This window comes from Myotis myotis, unplaced genomic scaffold (genome assembly GCF_014108235.1).
Source record: "Myotis myotis isolate mMyoMyo1 unplaced genomic scaffold, mMyoMyo1.p scaffold_m19_p_15, whole genome shotgun sequence".
NCBI lineage: Eukaryota > Metazoa > Chordata > Mammalia > Chiroptera > Vespertilionidae > Myotis > Myotis myotis.
The window spans coordinates 14,246,647-14,262,231 of NW_023416319.1; the positions used below are offsets into that span (position 1 = coordinate 14,246,647).

Here is a 15,585-nt window from a genome sequence, read left to right on the forward strand (position 1 = left end):
GTGTCTGAGATGTTCTGGGCAGCACTGTGCCATCTTTCCTCCAATGGTAAGAGGAAGGTCTGGCCCTTTGTGAATACCACGTCAGAAACTCTTTAAGGAATGCTGCTAAGGACTTACGCAATTCTGATTACTTGTTTCCTTCCCTTTCTTGGAATTATCAAGTAACTGCCTGTTCTGACTTAACCAGAGGACACAGTCCAAAGACCATCTCCTCCGGAAAGCTTTTCCTGACACCCTTCATTCTCTGTGATCCTTCTGTTCTTTAAAATAGGTTATTTTTTTAAAGCATAATTTATTGATTTTTAGAGAAAGAGAGGAAGGGAGAGGGAGAAAGAGAGAAACACTGTTGTCAGTGTAACATCAACTGGCTTCCCCCTGCAGACCCCCTATTGGGGATCGAGCCCATAACCTGGCATGTACCCTTGACCGGGAATCCAACCAGCAATCTCCTGGTGCACAGGATGACACTCAACCCACTGAGCCACACCAGCCAGGGCTTGGCCAGGTGAATTTTTAATTGTTCTCTGACTCTACAACATAAGATTCTTTGAGTTCAGTTGTACAGACTATTTTCCTATAAGACCCACGCCTTCTTCTATCGTAGCCCTGATTGATGGCTTCTTCACCTGTCTTGAATCTCTCATTCAACATTATAATCTTGGGAGTTCAGAGGGGTCATGTATGTCATGTTTACTGAATGACCCCTTAACTCCAGCTACATATCTTTATTACAGTGCCCCTTTCCTGATATTACATATATATTATCAATAAAAAGTCTGACTTCCCCACCGAACCAAGAGATCTTTGAGGTCAAAGACCATGCCATTCGTTTTTGCATTCTTAGTACTTAGCAGAAAAAAATGGCACGTGTTATTATATAAAGGTTAAATGAGTACATGAATTAAAAAAACATAAGGAATGATTGAGAGCACTCTTCTAATCCACCCAAGCATTTTCTCAAGCATTGACTTATACTGGCATCGGTGAATTGGATGTGGGAGTCTCTTCCCATGGCTAGTCAACCTACTCAGTCTGCTCTCTATTTACTTCTTTGATTCTCACAGCCTCTCCATCTCTTTCTCTGCCTCACTGTCTTATCCTCTCTTCCCCAATATATTGATTAAAAAGAATTAGAAGGTCAATCTCCTGACCCATTAGAATAATTATCCTCTCAGATAAATTTTGTAATTATGGTGTACTTAGGTCTATATCCAGAAACAAAAAGTAGACAGTTGTTTGTAAAAGTTTTATGGATTCCTAAATTATCAGTGTATGCCTTGACATTAAAAAAAAACTTTCTAAGATGAATAATTCCTAATGCTCAACTAATTATTGAAAACAAAGCAAAACTCCTAAAGAAACTCCCAAAAATACAACATAAAAAAATTTAATCTCTTGAGTATCAGAAATTTGGCTGACTTGCCACTTGTGACAGCGATTCGTTTTTGTGACTTGGAGTTTTTAAATGGTCTGAGGTAACTATATTGAATAGTATCCCCTTTTCTTCCTCAGTTCAATAGCTCATTAATGGCCAAGACAAAGGAATTAGGAATTCTCTTATTAGGTCCCCAGGTAAAATTGGTAGGATTGCCAATACTCAGAGAGGCAGGAGGAAAGTTATAATTGGCCTCTAAATAGTGGCAAGACAGGACTATCAAATCCAAATAAAATGAAATTCATGTATCAAATATTTATTGATGCCTAATGTGGCAGCTCTGGCAGGGCCCTCTGTTCTGAGGATATAGCAGTGAACAAGAAAGGGAGGCCCTAGCTTCAGTAGGACTTAAATTCTAGTTTGAGGAGACAAACAATATGCAGATAAATGGTTACAAAAATATAAGTTAGAGAAAAGTGTCCTGAAGACAACTAAAATAGAGTGATGTGATGGAATAGCTACTTTGTATTGGAAATTTAAGAAAGTCCTCTCTGAGGGGGTGACATTTAAACAGAGATCTGAATGATAATAAGGAACTAGCTGTGCAAAGATCAAGGTGAGAGCCATTCCAGAGGGAATATCTAATGTGAAATGAAGTTGCTGTGTGGGAGGAACTGAAAAATGATCAGTGATTGTAGATTCGTGGGAAAGGAAATTAGCAGAAGGCAATGGAGGCAAAACAATAGGGCTGGGCAAGACCAGAAAGGTCCTTTTTGCCAGTTGAAATGAGAAAGATATGATTTGATTTAAACTTTAAAATATAACTTATTGTGTGTGTGTGTGTGTGTGTGTGTGTGTGTGTGTGTGTGTGTGTGTGTGGTGAGTGGACTGTCAGGCCAAAGTGGATGTAAGAAGATAAGTTGGGGGGAGGTTTGGTCCAGAGACCAAGTCAGAGGAGAGGTTTGGACAAAGGTTATAACAGTAGAGATAGAATGACATGGAAAGACTTAGGATATTTTTAGAGGTGAAATAAATAGGATTTGGTGATAGAATGTATGTGATTGTCTGTGCAGAAGAAAGACACAATGGACAATGTGAATTTGGAGGGTGAAGCAACTGAGATGGGGAAATGAAAAGAAAAAGAGAAGCAAAGCTTTTTTTCTATTTGTTTGTTTCTATTAGGTCCACATCAGGATTCAAATGCTTTTTGGGCTTCCAAGTTGTGACCCTGTCAAGGATCTGCATTTCTGGGGAGTGATCAAAGCTGGGAATGTAGATTTAGAAGCCACTTATAAGGTAAGACTGAATTAAAGCACGATACTTACTTTTATTTTTAAAAAAGACCCATAGTTGGAGAAAGGAAAATAGTTACTAATGATAAACTCAAGCTAAACAAACCAGGGTCATTGTCAGTTTCAAGGTAAATATTTCCCATAAATGTCACTATGATGAGAGGTAATCAAGCCACTGAGTCTAGCATGTGTTCACAGACAGATAGCATGCATAATAAAATAAATTATCCTTCTACCAGATCCTAAGTACTATGTTCAGTTTCAATCACTGTAGAAAACTGACTGAAAATCAATGTGATTAAAGGTAAAAAGCAGGTTATTCTAGAAACAGGTTGTATGACTTGAAGATAGCTTAGGGAAGAGAATGATAGAGCTAAATAAATTACCATTGCCTTATAATATTTTTAGTAGAAATCTTCCAAATAGTTAAACAAAGACAATCATATCTGTTGACTATTGAAAATGCATAATGCCTTTGAATAAAACTTGAAAAAATATAGTTAAATGCATAAAAATATTAATTAAGAATACAGTTTGAATAAGGGAGAAAAGATATCCATTCTCATAATTCTTCTAAAGATCAGAGTCAAATATTTGTATACAAGAATATAAGCTCCCCAAAATTTTGTTTTGTTCATTGTTATATCCGAACACTTACACTAATGGTGGATAAATGGTATATGCTCAATTAATATGTGAGAAATAAATGAAAAATGTATATATCTTAAACTGCATATCTGATTATTCTCCAGAACTTGTAAAGGCAAAGAAATATCTTGAGGTCCTTTCCAACTGTGGTCCTTTCCCCCAGTCTAATAATCACATGCAATACTGGAGCAAACATTCTGCATAGATCTGTCCAGCAGAACAAGGACTGATGGAGAGAAGTTATAAGCAGGCTCATTATTGCTCAGCACAAAAACAATCTTTCATGAGATGGGGACTCTGTCTTGGGTATTGCAAGTTGGTCAGCACTGTGGCACCCTGGTGAAGTAGACAGAGCCTCTTGGATGTCACAGAGATATTTGCTATGCTGGGTTTGTGAAAGTAGACTACATGTCTTCTAAGACCATTCTATGACTTTATGACATAGAGATAACTTCCCCTAAAACAGAACAGCATCTTCCAGGAACAACCAGAGCCCTCCCCAGAAGTGCCTAGCACAGAAATAGTTATAATGGTCATTGCGAATCAATGTCCCTCCCTTCCATGAGATGTATTGTTCGATTTTATTTTATTGCAATGCATGAGGTGCTGGCATTTTAGCCACTGGGAAGGTCTTCAGAATAGCAGATGCCTTTCACTTCGTAAAGACACATATTCGGTGACTATTGTTTTCCTGTGAATGTTTCTCTGAACAAAAAGCTGATGCTCACAACCATTTATAGAAGAACAAAGGAACAAAAAAGGCTAGGTGATGTTTCACTTTCAGTTTCCAAGAACAACCCATTGAAAGGAGACACTGACAGCTTGTCAGAGCTAAGGGAACGATAGGATCCCAGTCTACCTGCTGATTAGTAGTTCTGTCTATTGTGAGTTTTCATTAGAGCACTGAAGCCATGGGACTCCATTGTTCACTTCACTCTAATGCTTCTAACATACAAAGGTAATGCTGGATGGAAGGCTAACTTGAAATACCACTTAGGTTTTGAATGTACATCCAAATGTACCTGGTCACAAATAGATGGGTTCATTTGTATGCTGTTTTGTCTTCATGCATATCTAGCTCCCTATCATTTCAATTTATGGGAAACAGCATGCCTTGTTAACTTAGCTAAAGTTTCTCCCATTTTTCAATTATGACACCAATTTTCTCTAAAAGGCAATGTAGCTATTATTAAATTTGAGAGCCATAATACCTTTGTGTGAGAGTGGGTAGGCTGGTGTCTCTTTCCTATGCAAATATAAATACAGCTGTATATAAAATGACATCAGTCTGAGACATACAAGAGAAAATAACAATGAACTAATTACTTAACCTTTCTTCCACTAAAAGTGAGCTGTGTGTTTATCTTAAAGGTTGTGACTTAATTAGAAACTACTGGTAATGAAGAAAATGAGTTGGAGTTTCTCAAGCTTGCAATTCATAAGCGGGCGACAAAAATCAGTCAAGAATTTCTTAAGGAAACATTGATGATAGTGCTACGGTCAAGCCCTTATAAAACATTCACTTAGCATTTGAAATAGGAGTTCAAAGGAGAATTTCTGAATGAGTTATTTGTGGTTGTTTTCTAAAACAGTAGCTGGCATTTAACAACTGCAGGCATGCTTTCAGAAAGACATGCATAGATAAGCAAGTAAGCAGAAATCATGGGTGGTGTCCAAGTTCAGGGAAACATTGGTAGCATTTATGACAAATGACAGGGTCAACGTCCTTTATATGGAGAAAATCCTATCTCAAAAGCTTATTTTGAAAAATCATTTTTTATCCTGTGTAAGCTGGAGTAGGCGAACAATTGGAGAGTGGTATTATCATTATTATTATTATAAGAGGTAATTCAATGGGAATGCCGTTTATTTTTATTGAGCTTTATAAACATTTTTCACCCAACAGAAGAGATACATCATGGGACAAAAGAAAACTCAAACTTAGTATTGATGACTTTGAAAGGCATGATTTAATCTTACTTACATATCCCTGAGTGAATATTAAATAATTTTCCCAACTTAAGATGGTTTCTTTCCACAAATTTCCAGACAAGTGCTCCATCTGAAAGTGATCAGGTCCCTGGAGAGAAACTGTTGCAGAACAGACTGCAGGGTCAGATGTGAGGATGCTAAGATTCGACAAAGCCAAAACTCTTTTTAGGTCCTCTGCTCCTTACTCTTCTTTCAGGCCAAATATACTCTCCTCTTCTATCACCAAAAGGAAACAACAAGGATAACACCGCCACAAACTTTTCATTCCCTTAAAACAAGAAAATGTTTGTGCAAAAGGCTCTACAAACCCACCATTAAGTTAATCCTAGGTTTCTACTATAATAATAGAGAAAAGCAGGAAGGTGCTGCTCAAGTGTAAGATGGGGTTGCCACCCTCTTCTTCTAGGACTTAAGTGGACGAAATCTGTCTAACTATATCTGTCCAGGGAGCACTTATCAATTCTCTAACTGAGATTTAGATGCAGGTTCTTAAAACATCATGATAGGGGCTGAGAAACATTGCTTTTCTTGGTTAACAAACAAACAAACAAACAAACTTGATTTAATAGTCAAGCTGTTGTCTCTGAGAGTACAAGTCCTACTCAGCCAAAATAGAGAGAGCTCTTCCCTCCACAGGAGAGATAGGTCTTCATAGTGGGAGGAATTACCTACAGGTTCAACATGGAACCCCTTAAACTGGCATTTAAGCTCTTTGTAGTCCTATCCAACCTTATTTACTTACTTACTTACTTACTTACTTACTTACTTACTTACTTACTTACATTCTTGGTTCCTACCAAATAGAGTCTTCTGAACATTCCCAACATTTTCTGAATTCCTGGTTTTGGTCAAGTTTTCTCTTCCTTTAACTTGCCTCCCATCATTCTTCCTCCTCCCAGCATCCTTTTATCAAGGATCAGCCCTCATGCCACCTGCTTCATGAAATCCCCTTTCATATCAGACTCCTTCAGGATTCCAGCAATATATACTTCCAAGATCCTTTAGCAGGCATTGCTTTGATTTGTGATGATATGTGCACTATCAACACTCTTTGACTATCATCTTCCAGAAGGCATGGCCATGTGACAAGTCTCTGTGTACTCATTAAAGTATCTGGAAATTAGTGATTAAAACCCAGTTTAGTGCTGCCAGTACTAACTGTGTAGCCTTGAGCAAGGTATTTAATATGTCTGCATTTCTATGCCACTATAAATATGTGATAAAAAGAGTATCCAATACATAGGGTTGTTTCCAGAAGTAACTCAGATAATTCATGTAAAGGTTTAGGACAGAGTCGGGATTGTAATAATCCTTCAGTAATTGCTGACTATCATTAAAACCACCTATTTCCGCTCCTCTGATACTACCCAAAAAGTATATGATCAGCAGTAAAAGGATGATAAGCAATTACACTGGGAACTTTTACAAGCTCATTCTTGAGTTGGTAGAGCACTTTTTTTTGCAAATGGCTCCATGTATCAGTTTAAAATGTATTGTCACAATCTCTCTGTAAGAAGATATAGTGGTAGGTGTAATCATTTTACTTCATGCTGGGCTGAGCGCTAAGAAACTGATAATATTTCTCTATTTTGACTTACAAAAATGGCAATTTCATATGGTTTAACTTAATAAATGGCTAGATGGAGAGAAGCCTTTGTAAGCCCTTGCCAAGGTGGCTAACGCTTGGATTTGGCACCTAGGGATCCTATGCCGTTTCCTAATTACAATCTGATACTTTTCAGAAAAAGTCTCTAAAAACTCTTACTCCACAAATCATGGGCCTGGTATTTAAGCCAGAATCCACCTTCCAGCCCATAGGTAATCTGAACCCAACTGCACTCTAGACAACATACTCTCTACCACCAAATATTCACGCTCATATATTCACTTGGCTGCACTTGAAAGTCTTTCTCTTCAGAATATAAACACGTATGAGACTTATACAACCCCTTCCCCAAACAAACGCAAACAACAGTAGCATCATTATTACTAGTAAAACCATCATCATAATAATATATCCTCACTAAGCTATTTGTCCTCACTGTGTATGTATCTCAACTTCCATAATGTACTTTCTTGAAAAGAATTATCTACACTCTGTTACCCCATTACTTATCATTCACTCATTCATTCATTCATTCATAAATCTATTGCGATCTACCTTTTAACCCCACCTCTCTTGAATGTACTCTGACAAAGATCACCAATGATATCTTATATTCCTTAACCCTAGATATTTTTTTTACTCCATAACTGATATATCTGATTATAAAACTTGGGGCTATTGATCACCTCTTCTTTCAGCATTTAAGAAAATATTTCTTCTGGGTTTTTATCTTTTTGGCTATTTCTTCTTAGTCTGTTCTATAAATTCTTTTTCCGCTCTATATGTTAGTGTTCAACAGTGTTCCATAGGAGTCCTTAGTTTCTCCTTGTTGTACCCACTCTCCCGAGAAACTGACCCCACCTCCATGGCTTTACCTACCAACTAATGGCTAAACAACTCCAATTCTAGAGTGCCAGCCCAGACCTCTGGACTGATTTTCAGATGCGTACATCTGACAGCTAATGATCATCTCTGCTTGAATATTTATAGACATCTCAAACCTGAATTATCTAGAGCTGAACTTGAAACAATTTCCATCTCACATATTTTGGATTCTTAACTTTGTCTGTCTGAACTCAGAAGTCATTCCTGCTCTTTTTTGCCTTATCTGAGCACCTATTCCTACCATCTCACTCTATATATCATATCTCCCCACCTAAATTATCTGGCTTACTACTACTACCTAAGAGTTAGAGGATGTAATGGATAGTAAGTGGATGGATGGATGAATACATGATTGAGGAAATGGGTGAATGGGCACAAAACCATGCAGAGGAACTTGCCCCAATCCTTCCTGCTCATGAACAGGGGAGGGAGCTGTCCTTACCACAAATGCCTGACTGGCAGAGGTGTGTGTTTCATGGCCACGAGGGCGCCACCCCAGTCTAGGAACCAGACATTGTACTCTTCATCAAAGATCTGGAACAACAACAACAACAACAACAATCATAGCAATACCTTACATTTGCATAGTGCTTCACAGTGTACAAGGTTTTCACATGTATTGTTTCTTGTTCCAACAACCCTATCAGGCAATTTGGCAAGTACTATCAACCCCGTTTAACAGGTGAGAAAATGGGCTTGCAAAGGAAAAATAACTCTCCCTAGACCAGGGGTGGGCAAACTTTTTGACTCGAGGGCCACAATGGGTTCTTAAACTGGACCGGAGGGCCGGAACAAAAGCATGGATGGAGTGTTTGTGTGAACTAATATAAATTCAAAGTAAACATCATTACATAAAAGGGTACGGTCTTTTTTTTCAATAGTTTTATTCATTTCAAACGGGCCGGATCCAGCCCGCGGGCCATAGTTTGCCCACGGCTGGTCTAGACTAAGGAAATGGCTTTCTGATGGCTCTTTCCACTAGCACTGAGAGCCAGTGTGCTACAAGAAAAGGAGGCAACACCATGCATGCTCCACTGGATATTCCAAAGGATAATATGACTCAAAAAGCTTCCCCATATTTATTTTAGTAGGTAACTACTCAGTACTCTCTTCATCCTCAACCATGCAGATGTTGGCTAATTTATAAATGGTCTGTGTCTTATAGTGCTGTTTATAATTATCTAGGAAGATAAACTACTTTTCTTTAGAAATCATGATGACTGAGTTCTTAGACTTAGCCACCACCTCCTAGGTTTCCCAGCAAGATGAATAAAGACCTAAATTTGGTGCTTAGGGATCTTTACAATAAATACTCATGGAAACATCTTATTCCTGGGGACCCAAAGTAATTCATATTATTTGATTTATCCACTTTCTATCATCTATTTATCCATCCACTCACTCATTCACTCATTCTATGATCCATCCACCAACATAGGCATTTGCTATGCATCTGCTATAATGCAAGGCTCTTAGTTAAGAGAACGTTTAACCCAATTCCACATATCGTAATGATTCTGGTATATATGACTTTCAAATCTCCAACCTGAAATAGGAAAAAAACACATCTCTCCAGCAGAAAATCAACCTCCTACTTGAAATCTTCCAGAGAAAAGTGGAACTGAGGAATCCCTTTAACTTTTAAGCACTAATGATGCTTCTTGTAGCCTGGATGGAGAGGTTGGGATGTGAGGTAAGTGGGATGTACCAGAAGGTGTAAGGAGGAATAGGCAGATTCAAGAGCGGTACGAGGATGAATGGAGCCTCTTATACATACGGCCCAGGCAACACTATAGGGGAAAAAAGTGGATTCTCAGAACAAACTTCAATTGGTTTTCATTCCCATATTTGAGTTTTAAGGAAAGAAAAATGTCCATACTAATAGTGAGTCTTAATGCACAAAGAACATAAGGAAGATTCATTTATATTTCGGATATAAACAAAAACTCTGAACCTGGGAAAGAGGAAAGAATGTCAAAGTAGCGACAGTACAATGACAGACTGTTGCAGTCACCACTTGGGTGAGTGAGCTATTCCTTGAGCTGGAGGCTCAATGGTTTGTGATTTTGGAGTTTCTATACTACAAGAGTTTGCATTATAGCTTTTATCTTCATTGGGTACTTATAATATATTATCTTATATTTTGAAGGTATGTTTTCATTTATGTGTCTGTTTGTTATGCACCTGATTATGGCCTTGTTGTATGCCTTGAACTACTTGGTTGTGTCTAGTAGGTCCTTGGTAAATTTTTTTGGATAGTAGTAGTGGTGACAGTGGTGGCAATGGGGGTGGTGGTGATGATGTTGGTGACAGTGATGATAATCTTTACTAAGGGTTTAAAACAGGAACTTATCCAACTAGATTTCATATGGTGACTTCACTATCATTAAGATATTCCTCCTGGCTTGCATGGCTCAGTGTCACCTATGAACCAGGAGGTCGTGGTTTGATTCCAAATCAGGGCATATGCCTGGGTTGCAGGCTCAATCCCCAGTGTGGGGTGTGCAGGAGGCAGCTTATCAATGATTATCTCTCATCATTGATGTTTCTATCTCTCTCCCTCTCTGAAATTAATTTTAAAAATGTATTTTTAAGGCAAGATATCCTATGCTCTTCCCATTTTCTTCCCAGGTAGAAATCTTCTTATGTTTAAGACTTAGTAAAATGTCATCTCATCTTATAAAGTCTTTCCCAGTTTCCCCAAATAGAACAACTCCTTCCTTTTCTTTCTCTATGTGCTAACAATGCCACTGAAACAATCATCCTAAGCTCTAGTTAGTTATGAACTCATTTCCTCTAGGTAATTTTGAGCTCCTTGAGAAAAGGAATCTGAAATATTCAATTGCTTTCTTGGTTTTGTACTTGACACCTAGTTGACATCGCATAAATCTCTGTTGGCCAACAGAGTAGCCGCATGAGACTATTCAAATTTAGATTGATTAAAACAAAATTCAAAATTCAGTTTCTCTATCACACTCACATTTCAAGTGCTCAGTAACCACATGGGACAGCACAGATACAGAACATTTCTATCAGTGCTGAAGTTATATTGGATAGCACTGATCCAAATGTTTGTACAACTGAATTATTTTTTCATGTGGCCATGTACCTATGAAGCTTTTTTATACTCACTTATGGCTGGACCTACACAATACTTAACCACAGACTTCCATGGCTTTGCTGATTTAATAGTCTATCCCAGTGGTCAGAAAACTCATTAGTCAACAGAGCCAAATATCGACAGTACAACAATTGGAATTTCTTTTGAGAGCCAAATTTTTTAAACTTAAACTATATAGGTAGGTACATTGTTATTAACTTAATTAGGGTACTCCTAAGGCTTAGGAAGAGCCACACTCAAGGGGCCAAAGAGCCGCATGTGGCTCACGAGCTGCAGTTTGCCGACCACTGGTCTATCCCCTTCAACTTGCAGGTAAAGAAACAAACGGAAAGGTGAAGAGACCTCTTTGCCAAGAAGATTCCATGGCACATTAATGATAGAAACATTTTATTGGTTGCATTCCTAGCAACCAGCACAGTACTTCACATCTAGTGACTGTTCCACACATATGGCTGAATAAAATAAGGAAGAAATTGAGAAAATTCCAGTTCCTCCTATTCCCTGCCCAGTGGTCTTCCCATTTGAACCTATTGGCCATCTATCTACTGGCCCAATTGACCAAACTGAACAGCTGTTTCCATTTCTTTGAAACCACAGAGTCTTAATGAACCTGAGAATCTATAGGAAAGGTGATAGTTTGGCAGAGATTGCCCAAAATGCTTCTTCCCTGTCCCCAAATCTCCCAGTTACCTGTCTCCACGTGTTGCCCCCATCAGAAGAGATGAACACACTGATATCAGTATATGAGAGCTCCGGGCCAATGTTGCCTGAAACATAAGCAGAGTATTTGGAATAGTCAGGCAGTTGACAGATTATGAGGGCTTGGGGTTAGGGGAGAGGGGAACAGTGAGTAAAGGTTTTCCAAGTGATGTTTAGGTTTATTTGTACACTTTCTTTCTTGGTGTCATATCAAAAATCCAACAGGAAGATAAACCCAATATGAGAAAAAAAGTAAACAATGTGACAGGAATGAGTCTTTAAATGGTAAAATTTCAAAGGCTTAATACTAATTAGTTTGGATCTCTTGAACTATTCATCCTGTACACCAAGCATGTCAGACTTGCGGCCGGTGGGCTGCATGCCTCAGCTACGAGTTTGACATGCTTGCTGCTGCACACTAATAATTTCTTAAAAATTGATCTCAACAATTATTCCATAAAGGTGGCAAAGAGTGGAAGAGTAGACATGTATGAAGAAGCTGGGCTGAGGACACTTTCATATATATATATATATATCAGAAAGGTATGTGTGTGTGTGAGCGCACGCTTATGTGTGTGTGTGTGTATGCATATGTGTGTCTGTATATGTATTTTCTACTTTAACTTGTCAACATGTCTCTTGGAGTTCCAGGCAGCTGAGTAACCCAATAGTATAGATGATGCAACCTAAATTATAGAGTGCTTAGAATAAGACAACTATACTTAGCAGACCATGACCATCAAGCGTGGTGGGTAAAGCAGTCACCTGGTTTATGCCTAGACTGGCCACATTTCTGCCTCTATCCCTTCTTTCTTTGTCTTTCACCTTCTTTTTCTTCCTCTCATACTTCATCACTTTGTGGTTATATTTATTATAACAGAAAGTGATCGTGATGTTCTAGATATTTGTATTTTCCAATTGTCCCCAATGAACACCCCATCCTCCACAGAGCTTAAAACAGTGTTCCAAATGTAGTAGTTAGTTCCTCAATATTAATTGTAGAATGAATGAATGAATGAATGAGTAGATACATGATTGAATCGTGTTCCAAGGCTGATGTGCATTTGGGGAGGTATTGAGAACCAGGAAAGTACCCTAAACATGTAAGAATTTATCATTTTGACTGATGTTTTTTCTTTTAAAAAAGCAGGAAGGGAATGTTGGCTCCCACACATCTGTAGCCTAAATAAGAACACAATAAAAACGCAATAATGAAAATGTTAATTGAGTTCCTGACATTTAATGTTTCAAAATAAGAAATTAAAGTCAGACTCCAGCTTGTCAAGCTCCCATCAGCACCAGGAGCACACAGCTATACTAGTTGTTTTGACTTTCAGGCTTCCAAAAATAACCCTAGGGCTCAGGGCTCAGGGCTCAGGCAGGAGGTGCAAGTGTAATGGGGGAGGGGGACATGGCAGGCAGCTCTGGGGATATCTATCCTGAATTTGGAATCCCATTCTACAGATACAGGTTTTGGAAGATACAGATAAAGATAAGAAGGATGGGGCAGAGAATGGGTTGCTTGGTGATGGTTGCCTAGACCATAGTATTAATAGGATTCTGAAGCCATATTTGATTTAAACAGAATAGAGTGTGGTGATTGGTTAGCAATGTCTTCCAAGCATGGGTGGGATAGAGGGAGAAAGAGGGGGAGAGAGTAGGGGGCGGGGGAGAGAAATGGGAGAGGGAGAACGAGAGAGACAGAGAGAGAAAGAGAGAGAGAGAGACAGAGAGAGAATTTGAGAGTCAGAATTTGCCATCCCTGTCTTGGGCTCTTAGGATATGTCTCATCACCTCTTACCCTCTTTCAAAACTGGTTCTACCAACATCCTCAGCCTCTCTTTCATAGCTCAAATAAAATTGATTGTGGAGTATTTGCAGTGGTGAGAATCCAAGGCTAAAAATAAAGTCGGTTTTTGGAAATATCTTCTGTCAATTGAAAGGAACCCTGAAAGAAATGTTGCTGATCACAGGGACCAAAAAGTCAATTCCCAGATGGAGGGACACGCAGAGTGTTTCCAGGATGATCTGATATTTGAGGAGGTTCAGTCCCTAAGTGGTCCCCTGGGAAATCTCTGACAGGAAGAGTCTGGGTTATGGTGTCAGAGAAGGAAGATTTGAATAATGGGCCTCACTGGTTAAAATGGAAGTGAAAAGGTTACCACAGCGGCCAGCCATTGGCCAGGTTGGAAGGTGTCACTGTTCCCCACTTAAGTGGTGTGACAGGTGGGAGGAAGGAGGTGTGAGATGGAGAACAGGGAGCTCCTCTCACCAATAGCATAGCTGCCAAACCATGGAGGTTTGCCACGTACATTTTGGCAGCTCTAAACAACTTGCTTACTCCCCAGTTCCTTCAGGGTGACATTTTTCTATTCCTGAAAAAGTTGGGAAAGAAAAGTGAAAGATAGAAAGAGAGACAGAGAGACAGAGAGTCAGAGAGAGAAAGAGAGAGAGAGAGAGAGAGAGAGAGAGAGAGAGAGAGAGAGATATTTTAGAGTCTCTGGAGTTATAGATGCTTCTCTCAACATCATGGATGCCTCCCCAGAGCAATTTAGGGCTCAGAGGAGGAGGAAGCAGAGTTTACAATCCACTGCAGGGAGGGAAAGTGCTTCCTTGGAGGGACAACACTAGGGTTTGAACATTCAGAGTTTATAGGAGGCATGGCAGGAAGCCCCATTAGTTGTGGAGCTGGTAGGTGAAGGGCTCGGGCTAGGTCTGGCTGAATGGTTACTTGACAGACTAGTCTTGGAGCCAGAGGGAATGTGGGCATGGGCTAGACACTTCCCCCTGGTCCTCCCTCTCTTCAATGGTAATTGAGAAGAGTAATAGCCTTTTCTACACCATAGGGTCCTTGTGTAACAAACTCCAGGAAAGTACTTTGCACACTTTAAGCCATGGTGAGGATGTGAGGTCTTGAGTGCTGGTTTGAAACCACAATGGTAAGAACTCTAGCGTTTCTGATTGCTAAAAGCAATTGCCAAACTCTCTAGACTGGAATTCCACCTGTCTTCTGATGGACTCAACAGGGATTAGAGATGAATCCTGGGCATACTTTCTTCAGGGCATGCAGCTTCCCTGAGACCACATCTTAATGAGTGATGGGAAGAGGCAGTAAGTAGTCAGAGTGGAGGGGAGAGAGCCCCGGGTCACTGACACTTGAAGGCAGGAGAAATGCTTGGGCCGGGGAAAGGGACCTGGAGAGACAGGCTCTATGCAGGCCACCGAAGAAACCCTTGGCTAACTTCATAATTATTTTTATAGCAAATAACTTGGCAGGGAGAGTTAGCAAGCAGGGTAAGGAGAGGCTGGGTATGAGGAGTCATGTCAGTGATGTAGCTCTGCCTTTATCAAGATCTTGCCAGCTATGTTATATCCCTCCAATGTCCCAGGGTCTGGCAAAAAGCCAAGCAAAATTACAAGAGTTAAAAAGGGAAGAAAAAAATAAGTTAGTCAATTCTGATATATATCTATGGATAAAAATAACAATCAAATCTTTAATGTCTGCAGGCTTGCTCATTTATAAAGCCTTAGCATTAGACTAATTTAGAGGCACATGTTGGTCTCAAGTAATAACCACCACCAGTAATGGCACTCACTATGCTCTGAGCACTTTGCTGGGTCTGGTAGACACACTCTTCTCTCTCTAATTCTTAAATGCCCTTACAAGATAGAAAACATCCCTGTTTTATAGGTGAGACATGCAAAGCCCAGGGGTTAAAGAACTAGGCCACATTCAGAGGCTAACAATGGTCAGAGCTCAGCCTGCAAAGCAGGACATCAGGGTTAACAGGTATTATCCATTCATTCCGTGTATACAAAGTGTACGATTACTTCATGGATTCTATGGAAGGAGATGAGCAAATCATCCTCTTCTGTTGCACCATCAGCGGCTTTAACTTCTGGAATATTCATGATGATAATAGGTAACATGTATCCAGGATTCCATATGTCCTAGGCACTGTTCTGA

The 15,585-nt window shown here is 39.4% G+C and overlaps 1 protein-coding gene across 1 annotated transcript in view; it reads right to left on the minus strand.

Annotated features, from left to right (window-relative positions):
- Positions 1-15,585, minus strand: part of SORCS3 (sortilin related VPS10 domain containing receptor 3) — a 514,894-nt gene that overhangs the window by 70,533 nt on the left and 428,776 nt on the right. The window contains exons 12-13 of the mRNA XM_036336059.1: positions 11,610-11,686; positions 8,241-8,332 (exon numbers count right to left, since the gene is read on the minus strand). Of these exons, the coding sequence (XP_036191952.1) occupies positions 8,241-8,332; positions 11,610-11,686 (169 nt within the window). The remainder of the gene's footprint in view (positions 1-8,240; positions 8,333-11,609; positions 11,687-15,585) is intronic.